General features: G+C 40.0%; 2 protein-coding genes and 1 long non-coding RNA gene across 4 annotated transcripts in view; 1 reads left to right on the top strand and 2 right to left on the bottom strand.

Moving 5' to 3' along the window:
• LOC121637299 (carbohydrate sulfotransferase 11-like) overlaps nucleotides 1-3,641 on the top strand; it is a 35,582-nt gene extending 31,941 nt beyond the window's left edge. Inside the window, exon 3 of the mRNA XM_041981354.1 lies at nucleotides 2,195-3,641. Within this exon, the coding sequence (XP_041837288.1) occupies nucleotides 2,195-3,040 (846 nt within the window). The 3' untranslated portion in view covers nucleotides 3,041-3,641. The remainder of the gene's footprint in view (nucleotides 1-2,194) is intronic.
• A 1,627-nt stretch (nucleotides 3,642-5,268) lies between these two features.
• LOC121635487 lies at nucleotides 5,269-7,369 on the bottom strand. The gene is made up of 3 exons (XR_006009468.1): nucleotides 7,341-7,369; nucleotides 5,948-5,950; nucleotides 5,269-5,480 (listed from the first exon to the last, which is right to left on the bottom strand). It is a non-coding gene; the product is annotated as an uncharacterized LOC121635487 (long non-coding RNA).
• A 3,104-nt stretch (nucleotides 7,370-10,473) lies between these two features.
• Nucleotides 10,474-25,922, bottom strand: LOC121637290 (solute carrier family 41 member 3-like). 2 transcript variants are annotated; one of them, XM_041981342.1, is made up of 10 exons: nucleotides 25,505-25,922; nucleotides 20,570-20,677; nucleotides 20,289-20,360; nucleotides 18,741-18,885; nucleotides 18,507-18,653; nucleotides 18,108-18,252; nucleotides 17,218-17,297; nucleotides 12,638-12,772; nucleotides 12,340-12,488; nucleotides 10,474-12,237 (listed from the first exon to the last, which is right to left on the bottom strand). In XM_041981342.1, the coding sequence occupies exons 1-10, from the start codon at nucleotides 25,784-25,786 to the stop codon at nucleotides 12,058-12,060; spliced, it is 1,443 nt and encodes a 480-aa protein (XP_041837276.1). In that variant the 5' UTR covers nucleotides 25,787-25,922; the 3' UTR covers nucleotides 10,474-12,057. The 2 variants fall into 2 exon arrangements, with proteins under 2 accessions (XP_041837276.1, XP_041837278.1); XM_041981344.1 differs by lacking the exon at nucleotides 25,505-25,922 and adding an exon at nucleotides 21,400-21,998.
• Nucleotides 25,923-26,600: the final 678 nt, after the last annotated feature.

The following is a 26,600-nucleotide window of genomic DNA, read 5'->3' as shown; positions in this document are numbered from 1 at the left end:
GAACAAGACATTATGAATAAGTTTGCTTTTTTCTGCCTTTCTGTTATAGACTTAGTTGCAGGAAGCACAGAATCACTGGGATTGGTTGTATTTCAGGGAAAACCTCCTTATGAGGTGCATTATTCAAGAGGTTTAAACGTTCCTGTACTAAAACGCGTCTTTCTGCTTTCAGAGAAAGCGTTATGTTATGTTGCCTTTATTTTTAGTAAAAGATCCAGTTTTTCCTCCTGCTATCAGGTTCCTCCTGAATCTTCAGATTCCAGCTAAAAATAATTCACATATAAATGAGTTTGATGTGTCCTCCATGTTCCGATGCCAGTAAACAGAGAGCCACACATCTGGGCGGGCGCTCGTCAAATGAAAGCTTCGGGGCTCTGACCGCTGCAGTGGTGAACCCGGCTGAGTTAATGAAAGGAGTAAATAAGGCGTTTGTGCCACTGAGAGGCCGAGATGAACTGGATGACCTCTTGTTTTATTAATACAGTCTGCAGGTTTGCATGGGTGGGCCGTTTTATTTGGACCACCAGAGAACAAGAAATCTTGTCTTGGCTGCATGAAAAACAGCCAAATTAATGTTACACGGTCAGTTTTTCACCAAGTTTAAGGACGTCCTTGTTAGACGTTTTTTTTTTTTTGTTTGTTTGTTTTTTTCAGACCAGCTCTCTCAAATAAACATCTGATTTTAAAGGGAAACTAAATTTAAAAAGAAAAGTAACCAAACTGACGATATTTAAATCTCATTCAGAATTGAACAGGTGATACTTTCAGGTTTTATTGTTTATAAACATTAAAAATTAATGTTTAAAGTTCCAGTTCAGCAGTTCCTATAAAAATAGTTCCTCAAATGTAACATTTTATTTTTTTGAAAAAGAAAAAAAAATGCCTTGAAATACTATTGAGATGTTATTCTACACATTTTTCCTCATTCAGTGGGCGTAAAACCATAAATATGCTAATTATGCCCCGCCCACTGACAGGTGACATCGCCTCCTGTCATTACTCTTGACGACCCTTCACAGAATACAACAATCTGATCCAGAACATCCAAACTAAAAATAGATCAGCAGTCAAAATTAGGCATTCAAGATCTGTCCATCGTGCACATTTTACACTTTTCCTAAAGCGTATTTGTCAGTCTTTAAAATCCACATTTTATAGAAAAACCCACATGATGTTTAAATGACTGGTGACAGGATATACGACTGAAGCCGTGGACGCTGTCTAACGGTGGACACTGTCAAACCGTGGACGCCGTAAAACCGTAGACGCTGTAAAGCTGTGGACGCTGTCAAAAGGTGGACGCTGTCAAAAGGTGGACGCTGGATGCTGTAAAATGGTAGACGTTGTGAAACCGTGGACGCTGTAAAACTGTGGGCGCTGTCAAACGGTGGATACTGTAAAACTTTGGACGCCGTAAAACTTTGGACGCCGTAAAACCACGGACGCTGTAAAATCGTGGACACTGTAAAACCGTGGACGCCGTAAAACCGTGGACGCCGTAAAACCGTGGACACCGTAAAACCGTGGATGCAGTAAAACCGTGGATGCAGTAAAACCGTGGACGCCGTAAAACCGTGGACGCCGCAAAACCGTGGACACCGCAAAACCGTGGGCACTGTAAAACCGTGGGTGCAGTAAAACCGTGGACGCAGTAAAACCGTGGACGCCGTAAAACCGTGGACGCCGTAAAACCGTGGACGCCACAAAACCGTGGACGCTGTAAAACCGTTGACGCCGTAAAACCGTGGACATTGTAAAACCAAGGGTGCAGTAAAACCGTGGACGCCGTAAAACCGTGGACGCTGTAAAACCGTTGACGCCGTAAAACCGTGGACATTGTAAAACCAAGGGTGCAGTAAAATCGTGGACGCCTTAAAACCGTGGACGCTGTAAAACCGTGGACACTGTAAAACTTTGGACGCAGTAAAACCGTGGACGCTGCAGCTGTGAAACCTGGACCAGGCGCAGTGTAAAAACAGAAGTAGCTGGTAGGTTGGCCTGTGAATATCAACAGTTAGCAGGTTAGTTAGTTAGTTAAGTAAACTCATCACCATGTGGACACATCTAGTGTGATGAATTTTTGTGTTAGCATCTTGTTTCTGACTCTTAACAGAAAAGAAAATGTTTGCAGTGTTATTTTTAGCTATTTTTGTCCAAGGAGGCTGAATTTCTTTTTCTTTTTTTGTCTTTGCAGGTTGAGTCAGCAGTACAGGCCATCCATCAGGGTCGACGGGAGCTGTTAGAAGAAGCCTGCCGCTCCTACACCCGCAAACGTAGAGTCCTCATCCCCGAGGACCTGAAGCACGTCATCGTAGATGACCAGCACGGCATGCTGTACTGCTACGTGCCCAAAGTGGCCTGCACTAACTGGAAGCGAGTACTCATGGTTCTGACGGGTGCCGCCGGGGCCCACAGAGACCCCCTAGCGATTCCTGCCAACGAGGCCCACATCCCAGGAAACCTCCGTACCCTGTCGGAGTATTCCACCTCCCAGATTAACCAGCGCCTGCGCTCATACCTGAAGTTTGTCTTCGTACGCGAACCCTTTGAGCGACTAGTGTCTGCGTACAGAAACAAGTTCACACGGAGCTACAACACGGCTTTCCACAAACGCTACGGAACAAAGATCATACAGCGGCACAGGCCCAACCCACAGCCAGAAGCTCTGGAGAAAGGAAACGACGTCTCCTTCGAAGAGTTTGTGTATTACCTGGTGGACCCAGCAACGCAGCGAGAGGAGCCCTTCAACGAACACTGGGAGCGGGTGCACTCACTGTGCCACCCCTGCCTCATCCACTACGATGTGGTGGGGAAATACGAGACGCTGGAGCAGGACTCCCGCTACGTGCTGCAGCTGGCCAGGGTGGAGGACCAGGTCAGCTTCCCCACCTCATCCAAAAGCACCAGGACTACAGGAGACATGGCGGCCCAGTTCTTCCACAACATCAGCCCTTTTTATCAGAAGAAGCTGTACAATCTGTATCGCATGGACTTCCTTCTCTTCAACTACTCTGTACCAGCCTACCTAAAGTTTAGATGAGGATCACACTCAGCCAGAGACTTGTTCCAGGACAGTTTTTTTAGTTGTTTCTCTCGTTTAACATTTTTTTTTTCAGTTTTAAGAAAAAACAAAACACTAAACTCCGTTCTGATGCCATCTGCAAAGACATATAATTATTTTTAGAGACATGATGGAGAGCTTCTGTGCTTGAGGTGGACGTCGTAGGACCTTCAATCACAATTTGCCTAAAAAAGGCAAAGTCGGTTTTAATGTAATTAATGATCAAATAAACGTTGATCAACGCTGTTTGTTAGTTTTCATTTCTGTTTTCTGCTGTTTTAAAAAGAAAATGTGCACGAATAATGTTAAGGTGCAGTCGCATAATGAATAAAGTCAAACCATATTTATACGGTGAATGTCTCCTAACGTGTGTGCCTTTGATCATGAGCCTTATTTTATCTCCAGGCAACAGTGAAAATTTTCAGAACTGTGACTCTTGTTTCCCTTTTTGTACTGTAGGAAGAGACTTTGTGTAACTATGATGTTTTTATTTATTGTCTTGTGTCTGACTTTGCAAAGTCAAACCAAAATAGATATATATGACTTCTCTTGAGTTTTCAAATAAAACGCATTTCACTGAGAGTTTGTTTGTTTTAAATGTTGATCAATTGTTTGAACTTTTGTTGGCAGCAATCAGAATTCTCATCAGGAAACAAAGCAGCAGTCATTACATCTTTTATTTAAATGGCCCGTCATGGTTGCAAGATTGTCATCTACATGTTTTTACAAATAAAACAGCAAAGTCCAGCCAAGCCAGATGTCTTCAAACATACAAATAATAAATGACGCTTAAAAATCTAATAATTACAAATTTTTACAAAAATTGAATATTAGAGAACTAATAAGGTTCCATATGGATAGATGTTTCTATAGAAGTTAGGACTCTGTGTAAAATGGAAAGAAAGCCAAATTTCAATGATTTATTAATCTCATTAATTCATATTTTATTCACAGTAGAACATAAACAACATATCAGACGTTTCAGACATTTCAGCATTTCATGGGACAGACGACCTCATTGTGAATCAGATACACATCCATTAAAAGCTGCAACAGGAGCAACAAAATAATGGAAAAGTAATTAATACAAATCAAAAACAGCTGGAGGAGCATTTGATAACTAATCAGGTTAATCAGCAACACGTCAGTAACATGACTGGGTATAAATAGAGCATTTCAGAGAGGCAGAGTCTCTCAGATGGAAAGATGGACAGGTTAAAAAATCTGAGACAAACTGAGTCTAAAAGTTGTGGAACAATTTCAGAAAAATGTTTCTGAGGCATTGAAGTTTCCACCATTTGCAGTGTATAATATCAAAAGATTGAGAGGATCAGGAGGAATCTCTGTGTACATGGACAAGGCTGGATGCTGGTCCTTGTGTCCCTTGTCCACCTGCAAGCAGGCGCATTCCTCCAGTATTCTGCTGCTGAACTTTTAAAACTTTGGCGCTCCACAGCCACCACCTGGTCTTGACATCCACCCAGACATCGCCTTTCAGCCCCGCCAGAGATACATTCACTGTAAATCACGCGGTAAGCTCCAGTACAATGACTCTTACTCCATAAAATCAACTTGGTCCACTACTCGCCTTCATCCCTGTAATGCTGGCCGGGGTGTTAATCACAGTGTCCTGACCAGCCTGCATAGGTCGGCTAACTTTGCGGCCAAGAACAATTCCACCACCGTCAGCTTCGGCCTCCTTAACATCCGCTCTCTCAGCAGCAACGGGATCTGATCCAAGATGTTCTTGTGGATGGAAAGCTAGACTTCTTGTGCCTGACTGAAACTTGGCAGCAGCCAAATGACTGTCCCTCGCTCAACGAGTCAGCTCCGCCGGGGTTTGTTTACACCTGCCTGCCCCTCACCTGGGAAACATAACAAGAACTTTTTAAATGACTTTTCCAGTCTCCTTACACTTTTCTCATCTCTGTCTCCAAACGCAAACGTCCTCGGTGACTTTAATATTCATATGGACAATAACAGACTTTTCATCCTGTCTAAGAAGTTTTGTTCTGCAACAATACATTAATTTCCCAGCTCACTGTAAAGGTCATATCTTGGATTTAGTCTGCTGTTCTGGTATCACTCCCATTGACTGTAAACCTCACATGCTGCCTCATTACTCATTACTTTCTATGTCAACCTCCTTCTGTCCAGAACCATTCTCCCTCGTACCATCTCATTCTGTTGTGTTAAAGACATCAACATTGAGACTTTTTCTTCTGAAATCATCAATTTACCCAGTCCACATGCCAACTGCTCACCTGATGACCTGGTTTCCCACTATAACAACAGTCTCCATACTCTTCTGAATACTCATGTTCCACTGAAAACCAGATCCATCTCTTTCACCCGCTCTGCACCCTGGTTCACTCCTGCCCTCCGTCGGCTCAAATCCCAAGGACGACAACTGGAACGACTCTATAATAAAACTGGACTCACTATACACAAAGAAATGTACAATAATCATGTAATGCTATACAAGGACAGTCTCTTCTTAGTAGTAAGTAGTAAACCACAGTAGTAATTAGATTTTCACTTAACACTGCCATCCCCATCCACAGCCTTGTTACCTCGATTGACTACTGCAACTGCGATTACTTCTCTTTGGTCTCTTTGGAAACTGCAGCTCCTCCAAAACTCTACTGCTCGTATCATTACATGGACCCCTACCACTCACCACATCACCCCCATCTTACAACAACTTCACTGGCTCCCCTTAAAACAAAGAATAAACTTCAAAATTCTCCTCATTACATTCAAAGCACTCCCTAATCTGGCCCCACCCCTCCATCAATGTTGAAAAGTACACGGAGGTTTTAGAGCAACATCTGCGTCTCTTTCAGGGAAGGCCTTGCAGATTTCAGCAAGACGAGGCTGAACCACATCCTGCATCCATCCCAACAGCATGGCTTCACAGGAGAAGAAACAGAGAGAATGGGACAAAATTCCTCTCCTAAAACTCCAGCAACTGGTCTCCTCACTTCCCAGACGTTTCCAGACATGTTAGAAGAAGAGGGGATGCTACATCACACTGAACATCACCCTGGAACTACTTTTTACACCATGCTGAACGTCACCCTGGAACTACTTTTTACACCATGCTGAACGTCACCCTGGAACTACTTTTTACACCATGTTGAACATCACCATGGAACTACTTTTTACACCATGCTGAACATCACCCTGGAACTACTTTTTACACCATGCTGAACATCACCATGGAACTACTTTTTACACCATGCTGAACATCACCCTAGAACTACTTTTTACACCATGCTGAACATCACCCTGGAACTACTTTTTACACCATGCTGAACTTCACCATGGAACTACTTTTTACACCATGCTGAACTTCACCATGGAACTACTTTTTTCCCCAATGCTGAACGTCTCCCTAGAACTACTTTTTATACCATGCTGAACTTCACCGTGGAACTACTTTTTACACCATGCTGAACATCACCATGGAACTACTTTTTACACCATGTTGAACATCACCCTAGAACTACTTTTTACACCATGCTGAACTTCACCCTGGAACTACTTTTTACACCATGCTGAACGTCACCCTAGAACTACTTTTTACACCATGCTGAACTTCACCATGGAACTACTTTTTACACCATGCTGAACATCACCATGGAACTACTTTTTCCACCATGCTGAACATCACCCTGGAACTACTTTTTACACCATGTTGAACATCACCATGGAACTACTTTTTACACCATGCTGAACATCACCCTGGAACTACTTTTTACACCATGCTGAACATCACCATGGAACTACTTTTTACACCATGCTGAACATCACCCTAGAACTACTTTTTACACCATGCTGAACATCACCATGGAACTACTTTTTACACCATGCTGAACATCACCATGGAACTACTTTTTACACCATGCTGAACATCACCCTGGAACTACTTTTTACACCATGTTGAACATCACCATGGAACTACTTTTTACACCATGCTGAACATCACCCTAGAACTACTTTTTACACCATGCTGAACTTCACCATGGAACTACTTTTTACACCATGCTGAACGTCACCCTAGAACTACTTTTTACACCATGCTGAACTTCACCATGGAACTACTTTTTACACCATGCTGAACATCACCCTAGAACTATTTTTTACACCATGCTGAACTTCACCCTGGAACTACTTTTTACACCATGCTGAACATCACCATGGAACTACTTTTTACACCATGCTGAACATCACCCTGGAACTACTTTTTACACCATGTTGAACATCACCATGGAACTACTTTTTACACCATGCTGAACATCACCCTGGAACTACTTTTTACAGACGTGTTGCTGCCATCAGATTCACTATCAGCTCATATTTTTACATGAAATGGTAAAATGTCTCAGTTTCAACATCTAATATGTTGTTTATGTTCTACTGGGAATTACATATTGATTGATAAGATTAGGAAATAATTGCATTCTGGTTTTATTTACTGTTCTTCGGAAACAAATATCTTTGTTATAATTAGTTGGGACACATATTAACATATAAACACTGTGCTGCACAAGATAATTAAATATCCAGTAGAAATGTAACCAACCGAAAGCCAAGTACAGTTTAAAAGGCATAAATCGACATAAACACGACATTTAACCAGACTGTTTAACATCTGGTTCAGTTTGCTATACATTTACACTCAGTTCTACATGTTATTGCTTAATACAGCCATTTGCCATTTAATAATTAGAAGCTGATGATATATGTATAGATGATCCCACAAGTTCCATCCACACCATACATCTTCTTTTTTTAAAGACGGGCTAAGTGCTGAGAATATCAAGACCCACTGCAAGGAAGAGATTCCAAATGTTGAACACAATGAGCTGCAAAAGAAATGCATATTTAATGTAGTTTATATTGACTTTATATTACTTTTTCTAACATGTAAGATTTGTGCTTGAATTCATGTCATGTAGAGAGGATTCCTGCACAGAGGAAGACCGTCTGTAACCACAGAGACTAGAGAATCAACAGCTTACCCAACTGAAAATGCAGAAACAGTGCACTGGTACAGTATTTGTGACCATTCTGTTACCTCATAACCTGGATTTAAAATGGATTTTCTGCACATTTCTATCTATATAACCTCCACAGGCTGAACTTTGTAGAACCTTTGTAGAACCACTTAGAGCTCCTGGTTTTTATCGCTAAGGTAAATTTGGCTCGTCCACTCAGAAAACTGGCTGATGTGACTTTTTTACTCCGTTTAGCCTTGCATAATCCATGTACTTTCTATAAGAAAGAACTAAAACTGCTTGTAATTTCTACAAATGCAAATCTAAGATTGCATTTTGAAAGCATGCCATGAAGCAACGGTGCAGATTTGATTTCAACATTGATAGGGAAAAAAAAGTGTCCCACAGACACAAGTGTTTAGTTGCACTCTTGACAGACGTTTATATGTAATATCATGTAAATGAGTGGGTCAGACATCTTAGTTTATATTCAGGTAAAGACACTACTTTTTTCTTACTAAACTGAATACAGGATTATTTTACTTGATGATTTCTGTCATTTTACGAGTTTAATACAACTGTTGGCATATTTGTTTCACGACAACATTGTCCAGACTTGAAGGTAGTTTGTACTACTCACTACTTAAATTCATTCCCCTTAATTATACCTTGAAGGAAACTATGACCATTAACATATTACAAACACAGTGATAAACCATTGGGCAATACCAAGGACATCATCATCGTTTTAGCTGTAATAATTATGAAAAAGATAAATTTATAGGTGACCATTCTGAAGAATTGTAATTGCATAGAATTGGCTATATTAGCGTAAATGTTCAATCTACAGCATTATTATTCTAATTTTAACAAAACATTTAAAATGATGATCCAGTTTTTCAAGGATCTGCCTCCATATCCCATCCTCTCTGAACATCAGCTTTGATTCTGTCACCTGACAAAATAACATATTGATTCATGCTGAGGACACCGTTTTGTATTATTATTATTATTATTATTATTAATGAATATATAATAGCTGTAAAATAATTTCTGTGCCTTAACCTTTTAACTTTTAGCTTTAAACTTAACTTACTCTAAAATACTCCTGATGTCCTCCTTTTTTTTTCTTTGCTCCTGAAGTTCTGACCACACACGACCACTGCTATCGCTGCTCTCCACCACTAGCTGGCGCTGGCTAGAAACACTAGCTAGAATTGCTAGCTGTTTCAAGAGAGTGAGTGACAGTGGGGACAGCCAATCATATTAGCAAGAAACCAAACAGCAGCAAATGTAGCAGAACGGCGGGACTTATAGCAGCATGTTGCAGACAAAGAACATGGATCTCAGCTATTTGTGCAACAGATTATATAGAGACAACTCAGAAGCTGCTGGATGTTGATAGGGACAAGTCCCCTAACCAATTCTATGCCATTTGGACAATAAAAGTAATCAGTAAATCAATGAGTGAACCTGTTAAAATTCCATGTTCTCTGAGAAAACCTAAAATGTAACTGAATGTTGACACAAATACATGGAGACAACCCTAATAAATAAATGAGACCAAAAGTATTAGTTAATCATGTATTTCTAGAGGAATGAAGGCTTCAATCAATGCCCACCATGTATGAGAAAGGGGCCTTGTTTTTAAGGAACAAGCATCAGGTATTTTATAACATATGTCTCTGGAGACGTATCATGACACAGAGGACAGCGTTTATGCTCACGACTCCTGTGTTGCCCCGCTGCACCCTCCCTGACCTTGCGGTGGTAGTGGTGGAGTCTTTGGGTAGTGCACACGCTATTTTAACTACTGTATATCTGTGAGATGTGGCTTGCAGGGAGATCACATCTCATGCTGCTGCTACCTGTTCTCCTTTCCAGTTTTTTTCATAATAAATTTCTCATTTTTAGGACCAACAGGGGAACTCTGGCTGCAAGAAGAAAGCAGAAAATTATGCTGCTGCTTTTCTGAAAAAAACAAAACGCTGCTGGAAATCTGTTTCTGATTTGGTTTAAATGAGAAAAAAGTAAATATTGCATAAGAACCTTGTTGCATAAGTGAAATGGTGGTGGCAGCATCATAGTTTGGTTTGGGCATATAGCCTCCCATTGGATAATTACTGCATGGATGATGATGTTTTAGCTGGAAACAAGTTATTTAACCCTAACTGATGCAATGAGCAACTTCTTATTTCCTGAACAACCACGTGTTTGTGGAAAATATGTCTTTTTTTTCAGAGGGGTCAAATTTTTGGCATCAATCAAGGAAAACAGCTCAAAAAGATTTATTTTATCTTCTTTCATTTAAAATATATCACTGTTTCTCGTTTCAAAGTTAGGATAATATGTTTGTTTTTAGCTTGACATATTTCAACTGCAGTCCTGCTCAGAATCGTCCTCTGACCCTGTGAGGTGTCATTTATCAGCTGTTATTCATAGACTTAGCCAACCTGACGGACCTGAGAGACCCGGCAGGCTGGCCACCAACACTTGATGGTCTCTGGAGGAGAGAGCTCCAGGTGTGTGAGAGCATGGAAGTTGCAGGAGAGGCTGATGGTGTCCTTGTCCCGCTTTCTGATCTCTGTCGCCTCCTTCATCTGTTTTTTGTGTTTGTCTCCGCTCCCATGATTTTAGTGTTGTCCTGGTCCATGATGTGGTTGTTTCTTTTGAAAAAATCCAGTGTGTCTGATTTAATTGATCTTGTTCTGCTTTTTCTTTTTGAGTTCTTGTGAACCGTCCTGCTGTCTCCTTTTCACACTCTTTTTGGTGTTTTTGGTTTATTTTTGTGTCAAATGACCTCCCTGTTTCTCCCACGTATGTTTTATTGCATGCTTTGCACATTATTTTGCATATTGCATATTTTGTCCTCAGGATGTGTAACTGTCTTATTTTCATGTATGGTTTTATTGTTGTGTTTATTTTTTATTTTTTTCCATTTACTCGTACTGGTTCTGTTACCTCTGATAAATGGCATGGTCACTATGTCCTTGATTTTGGTTTGGCTGCTGTTTTTGGTCTGTTTCTTTTGTTAATGACTTCCTATCGTCCTTCATTACAAACCAAGTCAGGTATTAGTTGCATGTGTGTGTCAGATGTGTATTTTTCCTCCTCCTGTTTATTTCCTTCCTCTGTTTTGTTGCTGGCCCATTCATTAAGTGTTCTGACTACTGCTAGTTTATGTGCTGTGGGGTGTTCAGATGTCCAGAGTAAATACTGATCGGTTGTGTTGGTTGTCTGGAAACAGTTCTGTATACAGGATCAGTCAGGTCCATCAGATTGGCCACATCTATAAATAACAGCAGAGGCAACACTGGATGGAAATAAATGTTGTGACATTGCAGAAGCTTATCGATACGACGCCACAGAGAATAAAAGCAGAATGAAATGTAATCAAAACTAAAGGAGATCCAATGAAGTATTAGAGTGTGTGACTTCTTTCATTGGACAGACTGTGAAGACTTTTAAATGCGTTGTCCTATCAAAGGATGGCTAAAGGTGCGATAAATGACAATCAACAAGGGCAGCAGATTGAAACTGGGACACAACTTTGAGCTCGTTGTTTGCTCATAAAGCTCCTAAGTTGTGAAAGTCAGACCAAGGTTTCTAGTGGTTTCATCACATTATTTTCATATCCTGCCCATAAATATTTTAACATTAGATCATATTCCTCAATAAATACTGATCAAGTCCAGTGTTTCTTTGCTAAATTGGATTAAATTGATATTCTTTATTGTTTTTTTGAGTGAAAATCTGATGTTTTTTTTTTTTTTTTTAATTATATTTACGCAGAAGCAAGACTCTTTAGAAAAACTGCACTGAGATTTTTGTGATTGGACAAAAACCTCACTGCACCATCACATACTCACGACAGAGATGTTACTAAACCCTCCTGTCTTCTTTCACCCTCACTCTTTTATCTTGACCTGAACAAGCTTAGCAGTGTGTTTCAGCAGTTCACCTACAGGTAGGACCACATTCAGAGACCACGTGTCAAGCTCCAGTTCTTTTAGACCCGACCATCAAAATGAGTCTGAAACTCAGAGCCAAGAAGCCGGTCCCCAGAAGGTCACCCAGAGCCGTGAGGTAAGGGATGGAGTAGTTGTCTGGATCCAGACCCCGTCGCCAGAACCAGCGCACCATCAGGCTGGCCAGGTGGAGCAGAATCACCACCTGGGTAGTGATGACAGTTTCCAATAAAGGCTAGACTAGACTATAGTCCATCAAAAGTTTTTAGGTTTTTTTTCCCTGTATGAGCCGTGAAATGTTCATCACCTGAAGCAGAGCTGCAGAAAGGTAGCAGATAATGAAGCTGGGTGTCATGGCAGTGTGGCCTCCCTGCAGGAGCTGGACTGTGTACAGGAAGAGTAGGTGACCTGGCACTACAAGGGTGACCAGTACTCGGGCTGACTTGGAGTTTACATCTGCATAAACATGGAAAGAGAAACAAAGATTCTTACTTGTCATCTTACAGCAATAAGAACATTTCAGATAGAAAAATATGTCATCCAGGTGGTTTGTGGGCAAACTGCAGTTACATGTGAAATGATGGGTACTTGTTTCTGAGTTTAACCTGAGGAACAGAAGGTATCACAGGGTCTGGGACAATGTGTATTCATTTTAAGTGGAAGAGCTCCAGGAACGCTCCAGTAATGCAGGTTGGTGGACATCCTGCTGGCCTGGATGGCCACAAGATTTCCTCCTACACCTGTTAGGAAATGAGACAGTGATGAAAGTGATGAGGATACAAAACAGAACAGTGTTTTGTTTTTTCTCTAACCAACTATATTCCAGTACAATAGATCTCTGTGCTGTTCTGACACTGTCAACCAGCACCAGTCTATTAGACCAGCTGGAACACTGGGTGGGAATCTCTGGTCCAGTTCTGAACTGGTTTGAATCATAATTGAAACACAGGAACTGCTTTGTATCAGTTGGCAACTATAGATTTACATGACATGTGGAGCCCTCCAGGCTCCATGTTGGGCCCTCTTTTGTTCGTAATCTACATGCTCCCACTAGCTCAGATCATGGGAACAAACCAAATTTTGTTATCAAATCATAGTTATGCTGACGACACTCAGCTCTATATTACTGTCTTACTCGGGAACCAGACAAAGCTTCAGTTTTTGTCTTGGTCAAATCGACATGTTTCTGAATTTTTTCAGCTAAATAAAGACAAAACTGAACTGAACTGAATACCTGGAAGATTTTATTAAAACAAAAATGGTTTGAGTGGTACCAGGTCAGCTTCCAGGGAGAGCTGTGAAGTTCAGAAAATCCATATTTACACAAAATGTTCTTTCTGTTAAACAGTGTATGAACCAGAAACTCTACCTGATATTGCCAATACGACCAACACTGTATTTGTTTTGTTGTCACTGTTTCTTTGTAATTATTAATTTTATTATATTGTTTATGATGTGGTTCTTTTGTTGTAAGTTTTGTTAATGATATTTTATGTGCTGTTTTTTCATGGGACTGCTGATGAAAATTAGTGTTTTGCTAAATCTGGCATATTTCTCTAAATATATTGTATATTCATAAATATGCACTGTCCCATTCAAATATATGAATAGATAAAAGAATGATTTAGAAAAACATCATCTGTTTCCAGTAGTTTTGACTGCTGTAATGAAGTTTCTTCATGTTTCTCTGAAAAAGTCACTAAGACAACTGCAACTAATCCAAAATGTTCCTGCTTGTGTCCTCACAAAGACCAGAAAAAGGGAACATATCATCCTTCCTGTGAGACAAAGAATTGATTTAAAAATGTTGCTGTTGGTGTACAAGCCTCTGAATGGTTCTGGTCCAGAAAAAATATCTAATCTGCTGACCTCGTATGAGCCACTGAGACTTCTATGGTCATCTGGGTCCAGTTTGATTTCTATCACGAGAGTTAAAACTAAACATTTAGTTTTTTTTGCTCCTACAAAAAACATGAAGTCTGATTCAAACCTGAGTCACAGATTTGCGACATGCCACATTTAATTTCTTTTTATATAATAATTTTTATTTTGCTTTTATTAACGTATTATTTTTTTATATAATTTATTTATTTATCTTTCTTCATTAATTGTTACTAATTTATTTATTATGCGATTGTATTTAATTTTATTCCATTTTTTTCTTTTTGTTGTTTTCCTGATTTTTTCTTGTAATTCTTCAGTTTTATACAATTGTAAATATATTCTGACATTAAAGAGTTTAAGCAGGTTAATTTGCTGCCATTTTCAATTAAGAAGGAGAGTTTTTCCTTTTCTTTTTCTTTCTGTGCTAATAATATATTTTCTCACATATGTACATTGACAGTGATGATGATGATGATGATGATAATGCATTTCCCATTAATGTCTGTTTGTATTTTATGTAACCCACTGTATGTATTCTATTTATTTTATTTTATTCTTTTTAGTTTGTTTTAATTACTTTATATGTAATGTTTCTTTCACACCTTGCTGTAATGCTTTTAATGTTTCATGTTAAACACGTTGAATTGTCTTTGACATGGAATGTTCTACACAAATAAACCCGCCTTGCTTTGCATTTTCATATTTTTATATATGACAGCAGAGCACAGCTTTCATAATATGGTCATATTGGAGAAATTGCATCATCGGTTGTTTGGATGAGGTCCTTTTTTTCATCTGTGAGTTATATGAGAGCCATTACTGCAGAGTAAACACCCTTGGAAAAACAGTAATTCTCTGTCTAAACAGTAATTGTATTGGAGATGTATTCAGCAGTTATTCCTACTGCTGAGCCCTAAGGGTCTCTTTTTCTCAGAATGTCTGGAAAAGCAATCTCATCTTTGTGCCTTATTTGTCATAAAGCAGGATGATTTCATTAAGAGCAGAACAAAAAACTTTTGGCCTGCAGAGGTTTGAAGCACATGGATCATTTGAACAAAACAAGAGGAGTGTTTCTGGTCAAACAGGCATGTGAGGAGAGCGTTGAATCGGAATGCAAATGCACTTCCTGGACTGGGATGGCATGCATGCCGGATTCTGGTTGGCATTCTGATCAGGCTTGTGGTTTATCTGAAGACTGTTGTTATTCCTCTCTAGTTAGTATGCTGCTTTGTGGTCCACAGATCTCAGTCAGTGAAGATCTGGCCCTCTCTGCTCTTTTTACAGGGAAGAGGCTCCTCAGCTTCAGCAGCACTTTGATGCTTTATGATTGATGAAGGGGGCCAGTTTAAAACTAGGCTCAGCCACAGCATGTGGTGTCGCAGCTTCATGGTCAGGATATGGAGAAAGAGCATGGTTTATAAATAATGGGACGAACTGCTGGGCTCCGGCATGCTTTAACACTTTTCACATGTCATCATTGGCATGGGGCTTTTTTATTGGTAGCATTTAAGAAAAGAATGAGGTTTAAAAGCCATTATTTAAGGATTAAGACTGTTGAAACACCATAACCACAAATCCCAGCTGTGCTCCCTCAGTTAAATAAGTCAGTATTTAATTTTTCCAACAGCTTTTAAAACATTAGGAAGAGATGTCACAAATAGTTTCAGTACAGTTGAATGGAAAAAATCCATAATAACATCTATAATTAGAAAAACTAATAAAAGTTAACCTCCTTACTTCATCTCTCGGGACTCACAAAAGTCAGAACTTGAGCCAGATTAAGTCCCATTTGTGTTTAAGTGCTTTAAAGACACATTATGTAACTTTCTGGCTTTAAAACTCCGCTTTCCAGACTTGTTTGATGGCACAGTGACATCAATTATGCACATTTCTGGAGCCACTGCTTCCCAGCAGCGACTCGTGGCTGGAAACCACACTCTACTACTTTTTCTTCAGGGAAGCCGTGTGACGTTGCAGCCGAGTTTCCCTGAACACACCATATCATATGCTAGAAAATGGATATAAACACACCAGCTGTTTTGGTCGCATACCGTGGCTGAATCAGCAAAGAAAGGCAAGAAAACATTATCAGAGAAAGAAAAGAAAAGAAAATGAGAAAGGGACAGAGCAAGAGAGAAGACAAAAGTCAAGGTAAGATTGTCTTTTACTGGCAGGAGAGACGTCACAGTACCAGAAGATGGATGCTGGATTAGCTGCCAATAGTCTGCACATCACTTAGAAATGTTCTGTAGTGCATATTTAAAGGGACATTGTGTAAGAATTACTGCCATCTAACGAAAGAACTGTATCACACTCTAACATATAGTGCAACCTCGCTTCCCACAACAGTAGCCACCGTGTCTCAAAAAGTCACGACAACACTGATGAAAGCATGTCATCGTAGGTAATAGTGTTCATTCATTCTGGAACAGACAAAGAAATCACTTCTGAAGCCGAATGTTAACTTTATTCACCGCCGCCATATTTACAACGCATAAACCCTCCTACATGCTGCCTAATGGCAGCACCGCTGTTAATATAGCTGTTATATATGATCAAAGTTTAGTTTAGATGGAATCTGTTGGTTCTTTTCCTCAACAAGGCCAACGTTTATGATGAGCTGGCTTGTATGAATTCTGATTGGATGAAAATAGATTGGCTAAGTTTGACTGTACACAAAGTGCCCTGAGATGACGTTGCTGTCAGAAATCATCAGCCTTATCACAAATGGTCTCCATGGAAACATGGCCTTCAACAAGTCAAGTAAAGATATACCTTATCATGAAGCTGCTTTTGTACCAAATCATAACTACAATCAATAGTTGACATAACCTTTTATAAATAATATTTTTAATCTCATGACTAGCTTAAATTTCCTTTTTCCAAACTCTTTTTTAGAATGTCATTTCTGAACGCTATATATCAACAAATTAAATAAATATAGGTCAAAAGCTCCCTTTGTTTGCAATAAAATAACATTTAAAATTAAATGTATCCCAATTCTTCTGAATTATGGTCACAGAGATGAGATTTTACTGAATTAAACTGCATAAACACAGTAAATAGCCTTTTTCATGTACATGATGTATACTGCTTGATCATTAATACATCATTTAATATGGCATCTCAAGAGAAATATAAAACCTGTTAATAGATGATGTTAATGAAAACAGTTTAAAAAAATGTCCTTACTCTTAATTACAGTCTTATACTGTGTGTTCTGAACAAATAATGACTGTGTTTACATGCTGCCTTTCTTTGCTAAAATGGACCATTTTGCTGCAGCTCATCTTTGACTCACCGTTGATGATTGGAGTGAACACCGCCATACCTTCAAAGTCTGGACTGCTCACAGTGTTATCCAGAATAAGACCTCCAATACTGGAAAGAAAAAACACATTTTTCATAGTTAAAAAAAAAAAAAAAAAATCAAATCTATAATGTTAAGATGTTCCTACCTGGACAGGTACTGTTTTGTATCAGTAGTTAAACCATAGATCTACCAAAACAAAGATGATGTGTGGAGTTCCCCAAGGCTCCATGTTGGACCCCCTACTGTTCAGCATCTACATGGTTCCACTGGCTCAGTTCATGAAGCATTAAGTGTATTATTATATGATACACTACGTGTATTGTATTCTCTTATATGACTAAAGATAGAGGGAAATTCACTTAAAAACTCAGATGGAGTGTATGAAACTGTACTTATACTGCAGTTTCTTGTTCACTTTTTTTGCAAGTGAGGTCGTAATGTTGTACACATATTGTAGCATTGCATTATTAGCATCCAGTGCTTTCCCCCAAACTGCGTGAGACTGAACGTGTAATGTTTAACTTACCCAGCAAACCCCAGCAAAATTAAATATTAAATATCAAACCAGCACACCACTTTATAAACTGTGTTCTACATGTGTATTCCACCTATCAGAACAGCAGACGTAGCTGTGCTACTCTGATAAAGTCCTAAAACAACAAAGGAGGCTATGGTGATAACAATGATGATGATGATGATGCTGCATTTTCTCTTTGTATTTATATCATATTTAACTCACTGTATGTGTTTTGTTGTCTGAATGTCTCTTCAGATTATGTAACATTGGGCTGTCTTATGGATGAAATGTGCTGTATAAATAAACTTGCCTCGCTTTCAAGCCTTATGATCAGATTAGGAAAGGGAACATGTTGGCCCACCTGCTGATCGACATGGCCAAAATGACCGGCTGCCAGCCTGACCTCAGGACCTCTCTGACTGATGGAGAGCGGCTGGCAATGACCACCCACACCGGGATGAGAAGGAGGAAGAAGACACACACCACAGAAGGCAGGTACCACATGTCTGGAGAGCAATAATAATAAAAAAAGAAGCAAGTGTTTGTTCATTAGTGGAGTTGTTATAGAAAATGATGAAGACAACAGGGGTTTTATTGCCTCTACTTTTCTGACTCTGCAGACTTTTGGATTTTGCTGCCCTCCTCTGGCTTAAACTAATATTCAGCTGCAGCTTCTTGCTCATAGCTTCCAATGAAGAGTCACAGATTTTAAGTGATCTGCAAATAGTCACATGTTCATGGTGAGTAAATGACCTCTGACCTCTGTAACAGAAAAAGACGCTGCTGACACCAGCGAGCAGAGACAGAGTGATGAGGTCTCCGAGGCTTGCAGCTATGGGTGTGGCCACATTATCAGGATTGATTCCCATCTTCCTGGAGCCAACTATCACTGCCACCACCACCAGACCTGACAACACACACGTTAAACAAACACATTAATATACATGTCTGCCACATTCTCAGCGAGTCGCTCCTCTGCAGCAGTTTCTCTGACCCAGAGAGAGAGCGGCGATGAAAGCAGTGGTGACGCTGCTGGCGCACAGGATAGCAGCCTGGGTACCATCCATCCTCCCCCTGGTCAGACAACCAAGAGCTGCTGCTGCAATCGCTGCCAGGAATCCCACAACCGTGGCCTGAACCTGGTGACCAAAGACGTAACAGGAGGGTTTTGTATTTGTTCAGAGCGAGGTTACAAAACATTGAGAAGTTCATGATAAACGAGCAGAAATATAATGTTAATGTAAAATATGAGCTCATCTTGAATTTATTGGCAGCAACACAGAGCATCTGGAAAAAGTTGGGACGGGAGCAACAACAAGATGGAAAAGTAAGTGCAGCTGGAGGACCATGTTTCAGCTAACCTGGAAAACTGTGGATCATTTTCTGCATAATGTTGCTTATTGTAAAAATGAGGGCGATCTGGAGACATCTATGTACTCAAGGGACAAGAGTGAAAATCAGTATTGGACGTGATCTTCAGGCCTTCAGACAACACAGCATTAAAAACAAGCACATTTCTAACTGGACGGACTCAATAACTTCCAGAAGAAATCATCGTTTGCAATTACAGGGTACCTCTGTGCCCTCAAATGCAGATGTGTACTTCATACATAGGAAGCCACATGTGAACACGATCCAGAAATCATGTTCTCCATCTTATTGATGTCAAAGCTTGTTTAAAACAGACTAAAGCTAAAAACTAAAAACGCTTAAGTGGAGATGAATCAACATTTTCTATTCTTTTGGGAAATCTCGGAAGCTGCCGCTTCCAAACTGGAAAGGAGAGGAATTATCCAGCTTGTTATCAGCAACAGCAAAGTTTTAGCTTTGATTCTGACATTGGTAGGGACATAAAAATGTCCCATAGAGTCCCCTACAAGACAAGTGTTTTGTAGCACTTGTGATATATTTGCAGTATCATGTAAATGAGTGGATCGGACTAAGAAAGCAGAAGTTTAACTTGTAGAATATTCTATTTAGGAAAATACAATACAATACTATATATATATATATATATATATATATATATATATATATATATATATATATATATATATATATATATATATTTATTTTTATTTTTTTTGCTAAATTGAATACAGAATTATTTTACTAATTGCAACCAAATCAAATTCTGCTTGGGGCCCCATAGATGCTCAACCCTGTGCATTTATTACAACTGAGAGTCTGGGTGCTGGAGTTACTCCAGAAGTAGACCCGGGACAGTTGAATCGCTAGAATTGCTGCCTTAAATTTGAAGATGTGTTTTATATTTTTATCACTTTCAACATTTTGGTTCACAAAATTTGCAAATCATTTGATTCTGCTTTTTATTTATTTACATTTTTTCACATATTAAAGTTTTAACGTTTAATTATGGGATGTTTTTCTGCAGTATGGCTGCATCAGTGAAGTGTTATAAAATGGAGGATGATCTTTTAAAGCCCGCAGAGATGTTTGAGTTATAGGATTTCATCTTAGAAGAGAGAGCCATGTGATGGTGGGAGTTATTAATAGGATAAGGTGTGTGGTGCAGTGTCACCTGAATGAGAGCCAGATTACAAAACACCATCCTCCACTGCTGCTGGGCATCATCCATCTGGCCTGTGTTAGCCTGCAGATGAAAACAGGTTTATGTAATTACATTTCTTCATCATGTGGTAAGGGTGTCAGGGTGGAAAACTTCTCAAGGAAGCTGGTGCCAAGACTGAGGACAGTGCCTCACATTTTACATTTCACAGAAGCCAATTCATAACTTAACATTTTCCAAATCTTGTTTCATGCACATGTGTTTTGCTGATGCATGAGTGTGTTCACACTCACTGCTGTTGACAGTCTGGATGCCAATGTCATCTCCAGATTTCCCTTCAGCCCTACCAGGGCTGGCACCAAGATAAACACCTCTGAGATTTCTTTGAACACTTCCCAGTGCTGAAAAACACACGTGTCTTTAAATGCCACTGTCTAAATGCATCAGAGAAACTACACTGCAAAACCACTTTTCTTTTGCTTGAACTTTTTTTTTTTGGCTTTAGCTTGTCTTAGCTCTGATCTGTGTAGCTATTAGCTCAGCTCCCCCAGCTAACTACTGCAGGGGACAAAAATATCCACTGTAACTTAACACCATTTAAGATTGCTGCTTACAAAATGTTCTTTTTTTTCTTTTGTGAATATGTTATTATATGCATTACCTATTAGAAATCCATAGGTAGTAATGTCTGATCAGGCTTTTGTTTTTTGTTTTTTGTTTTTTGTTTTTTGTTTTTCGGTGAGGTTACGTCCAACAGCAACCTGTGTCCTCTTACTAATACATAGTTAGCAATGATACAATTTTACAATTAGCAATAAGCAATTTAGCAATTTTACAATTTACTGGTTATGATCTTGATCACATCACTGGCTTTTTTTCTTGCTCCGCCTGACTCTTGGAATTTAGCATTTGCTTAGCACCTTCTTTATTTCTGTGTCTTTCCCTCGAAAAATGTCTGATCTTTATGCTTCAACTAGCAACCACAACATAAAGGCAATGGTGATCATGAAAAATAAACATTTAACCAAGCATCACTTTCTCTGTTACAGCATTCAGCAACTAGAATCAAATATACTCATAGACTCACACACACTAACACACTTCAGATTTCTGTTTTCCATACTTGCACCACATCCATGACTATACCGGCCGCCACCATGCCCAGGCCGGATACCAGGTACGGCAGCAGGACCTGCGCTGCAATGATCCATGAGTCTTCTGGCAGGAAGCTGTGGGCTGAGCGGGTCAGTCTGCATGTGAAGCCCCTCAGCTTTTTGCCCTGGAAACGCAGCTCCAGAGCCAGATGTGTTACTACCATGGCTGATGCTTCTTAGCCCATGCCTGCTGGTTGAGGAGTTCAGAGTTCAGAGCAGCTCTTTTGAGTCACAAAGTCAGGTGAATCAGTAACGCCGGTTTGACTATGGAATGATCTACTCAGCTTAGCTTCTCATCTCTGTTTTCAAGTGGTCTTCAGCTTCAGTATAAGCTCAAACAAGTGACAACAATTTGTTTTCCTTTGCAAGGAAAAAACAGCCCGTTGAGCTGTTCACCTCGACTCCAGTTCTAGCAGATCTTCTGCAGTGGTAGTCTCTACTGGGTCATGGGAGCTTTCATCCCCTTTATCAGAGCACACGTATTCACAAAGACACACAAATCCACTTATCAGCAGGTTTGCAAGGCCTCTTTTGACACACTCTGCTATTGACAGACTCCCTCACTCACACACACTCACACACACACGCACGCACACACACACAATTACACACACACACACACACTTTCTTTCCTCACGCTTCACTTTTGAGCAGCCGGGCAGCCGAAGCTGAGCGCTGGAAGCTGGGTCTCTCTCGGGGCCTGAAGAGGGTCCAGGTCCTGTGGGACAAGGACATCCAGAAGGCCAGGAGCTTTTTCTCAGCCCTCCTGTGCTGCCACTCCGTCTCCCTCCACATTTCTCTTTTTGTCTCCTCACTGCTGTCCTGATGTCCCACTTGAGCAGTTGACTGGAGCCCCTTCCTCATTTTGATCAGAGGGGATCCAGGATGTCTGTCCAGGCTGCGAGGAGACAGGCGACGTGATGGTGAAGTCTGCTGGGGTTTCCCTCTTATTCCAGACAGATAGATGAGTCGTGACCAGACAGTGTGAGTGTGTGAAGGGGCGTAGATGTGAGAAAGGTCCCTCTGTAAGCAATGGGACGAGACTTTATCAGTTTTTCCTCTCCCTCCCGGTTTCTTTGCAGACCACTTTAGAGGATGCTGCAGATGTGTTTCTCCCCCATCTCTTTAAAAGCTCCTCCTTTGTCTCCACATCGATGTCCTCTCTGTAAGTGGGTGACGCACTGAGCAGCAGCAGGTGCTGTACCTGCCACCAACACGTGGTGATGCTGCTGCCTGGGAGGGACACAAGTTGTCCTTGATTGGAGGGAACACACAAGCTGCAACTAAACGTCATCCCCTAGATTTTTCATCACATCAGACTTTTTCTTTACTATTTCACAAACAAAAGTTCTATACCAAAGGGCTGGTATAGAAACAGAAATGATTACTACTTCGAGCTAAAATGCAATCTCAGGTTTGATAAAAGATTGTTTTGTTTACTTTAATATACAGTAACCCAAGGTAGGAAGATAAAAATGTGCAGAAAGCTTAGAAAGAGTATGTCCTCAGATTTGTCTCAGACACAAGGACAGTGACTCAGCTGAAAAGTGTCCTTGAGGCATGGTCCAGCATGTCTCTGCAGCTCCCCCCCCCCCCCCCCAACAGCTGCTAAAGACTGACAGAGCAGTATGGTGGTAGAGGCAGACACTATTGTTTCTTTTCTTAACCGCTTACTGACTAAAGCCCCCTGTACAGGGGGGAACATGAGAAATGTGCTGTACAGAAAATGTTTGCACATACTGGAAAGCACCAATCCTAACGTAGAAAAATTAAAAAAATCAGAAATCATGTCTTACTGTTGCTGTTTGTGATGAAAAGTTTGATTCCTGCTCTAAAAGCTCTGCTAATGTTTCTCCTATGACTCTGCCTTTGTTTGAAATTAACCATGATAGTCCTGATGGTTTCCATGGAGATGAAGGAGGTTTTAGAGTGAAGGGTTCACTCTTCCTATCATAGACTATCTTGGGCTTCACTTCTTTCTAGACCCTCATGGTGTTTCTGAGGTGAATGTGGGGCTATCCCTGGATCCTCCTGATTCTGACCATTGATAGGGGTGTCCATCATCATCATCATCATCATCATCATCATTATCATCATCAGCCGATGGCTTCCTGAGATATTTACCTGCGCAACACCTCAATTAAACACCTGGAAAACTGCTCAGGTTCACTTTTTACCTTCTACTGTAGCACAGTACCTCACCACATATTACTTTACTCATTCCTAGGATTACTTTACTCATTCCTAGGATTACTTTACTCATCCCTAGGACTACTTTACTCATCCCTAGGATTACTTACTACACTTCTGTAAAAACCTCAAATGTCTCTTTCTGTAGAGACTACGATTTTATACACATCCCCTTTAGTTGTAAAGATATACTTTTATTTTGGGTGGATCATTTCAGACAGGAGGCAGAAAAAAAGACAAGGTTATGGGTCACTTTTTGGCATATTTTTGGAAAATGGCTGAAAAACAGCAGCAAATAAATAAATAAAATTACTAGATGGAAGGTTTTTAAGTCTCAGGCACCACAGTGTAACATAGGTTATATGATGCTCATAATGAGCAGCTTCTGAACACAGCAGAAGGGACTGTGCAGAAGCTGCCAACATGTCACCGTTTCAATGATTGTCAACTGCTCCTCTAAGGAGTAAATCAAATTTATTTTTTAAAAAGATATCATGGATCATTGTGGATTTACCAGATAGAGTCTCTGAATAAAACTACATTTAGTGGCTGGATTGTAAACCTCCTCGATGGGATAGAAATGCCTGGAAAACTTTTGTAAATCACCTAAAGGGTAACCTGTCCATCACAATTTACCCCACAGAGCTACACACCACCACTCCTAATGATATAAGTGATGGTGCTGGGGGGGGGGGGGGGGGGGGGGGGGTCAGAGATAAAGTAGTAGTAGTAAGTTTATTTCAAGCACATACAAAACCAAATGTACAGCTAGGAAAATTCCAAATACAAAAAAGGAAAAATTAAACAAAGTTCATGCTCAAAAAGGAGCAGGAAGAAGTAAAACTTATTAAGTCCCACCCCTTCTACAAAGTCAAAATAATATTTTTCACTTCCTGTTAGTTTCCCATCTGAACTTTACAGTCCTACGTCATAGTACACATTTAAATGATTTCATATCGTTCAACCATTGCAAGCATTTCATTTAGATATTTCATTTTAAACCAACCCAAACAATACATATTTCAAAAAGAAGCTTCTTCATTCATATATTGTGTGAAAGTAATATCTTTAAACATTTTTTCAAATTGTTTTAAATTAGAAATACAGAAACCTCTCCTCCTTGTTTTCACCCATATAACCTTATAATTAAATTTCCCTCTCAAATATAATATATATATTTCTCCTCCAGTACCTGAGGAAGTTCCTGCTAGCCTGATCTCCATCTTTGTCATGGGGGGTACTCTCATGATCTGCGGTTTTTGGTTTGGTTCTTGATGGATTTCTGTTAGCTGATGATTTTACCTGCTCCTCATTTGTCGTTATTCTCTCCCCTCTTCATGATGCTGCTGTCAGTCAGTAGAAGTTTTACCTTTTGTTTATTTAATTTCTGGTGCTCTCTGCTTTAGCAGCACTTGACTGTTTAGAATAAAGTCTCGTTTATTCACCGGCCTCCTCATCTGATAGTCCAACATTTGGATTAATTAGTCATTTTATCTTATCACTGTGGTTTGTTTATTCATTATGGGACAAGGTCACTTCACAGACTTACTCGGTCACTGTGACCTCCAAACCCAAACCAGCAGCCAGAAACTCTGACCCCTCCCTTCAGAAAACCACAGACTCGGGTAGAAACTTGCAAGGTTTCTGAAATGTTGACCAAATTACACCTAAACACCTTTTTAATACTAAATGTGGTGAGATGTAAAATCTTTACACGTCAGTGTAAAAAAAGTAAATAGTAATAAGACAATAAATGACATAAAAAGAGCTTTTTTATTGTGTAAACTAAATTAAATTAGTTTTTCATAAGACCTGCAGATACCCGGTGTGTTGCAGCTGTAGATCCGAGCTGAATGATTGAGGACTGCCAGATGTGTCACTGACCTGCACCCGGTCCAGCAGCATGCCGGCTGTCACCATCCCCTGGCCGGCCAGCAGGTACGATGGCAGCACCTGGAGGCAGATCGCTCTGGATGACTCTCTGCAGAAAAGCTGGAGCTTCTCCTCCCTCATCATGTCAGGACATGACAGGACTGCTGCATGTCTGTTTGCAAAGCTGCTAACTTTCCGTGCTTTCAAACTCCAAACTGCTGCCAAGAGAAGAGCCCAAAACTGTTTGTCTTTCCTTGTGTCAGCCTTTGCTCCTGTAGTCTTGTGTTGGTACATCTGTGACGAGGATTTCTATCTCTGGGGCTCAACTGATAAGTGGTGACATCCAGCATTTATTTGTATATCTTTAGTGTGGCTCCAGCAACAAAATACCAGGACCACCCATTTACAGTAAATACAACCTCAGGTTAACATTTAACGTTAAACATTAAACTTATTTAACATACAATAAAGCCAAACTGCAGAAGTTGTGTGTGGAAAACTAAGTCCACTCTTTCATCCAGTAGCTCGTAGAATCAACATTAATAGAGGAGTTTATGGTCCACTGAATGACGGCAGTGTGTCCAGATCATCATCCCTTCAGCACTGCTGGAATGAGGCGTTTGTGCTGATACGTGTTGCTGTGCATGGTAACCCAAAATCTTAAATTTGGTTTCATCTGTGAAAAGGACAATGGGCCTCGTTCATCAATATCTTCTTACAAATCTTCTGAAAAGGGTTCATAAGTTGTTCTTAAAAAGTAGCTGTTCTTATTATTTTGTTTTTATTCATTTATTTGTTTGTAGACCACAAATTTGTTTAATTTCTTTCTTCTCAGATATATATAAAATCAGTGGGTTAAGTATCGATTCTAATTCCCAAAATACCCATTTGTCTCATGAAACTGTCTGATCCACATGTGATGCTCTTCATAGCCCTCATTGATATTTCTACTCTCTCTGGACCTCTGACAACTTGGCTGTAACAGTAAAGTTGTGGGAAAAAATGAATGCAAAATTAAAGTCATGAATCACTTCACCTTCGCATACAATTAATGATAACTTACTACAGAGAAAATGTCTCAAACGTATAAGCAAAGCCCTTGAAATGT

The sequence above is a fragment of the Melanotaenia boesemani genome, chromosome 3, assembly GCF_017639745.1.
Source record: "Melanotaenia boesemani isolate fMelBoe1 chromosome 3, fMelBoe1.pri, whole genome shotgun sequence".
Lineage (NCBI taxonomy): Eukaryota > Metazoa > Chordata > Actinopteri > Atheriniformes > Melanotaeniidae > Melanotaenia > Melanotaenia boesemani.
This window is presented reverse-complemented; position numbering and strand designations above follow the sequence as displayed.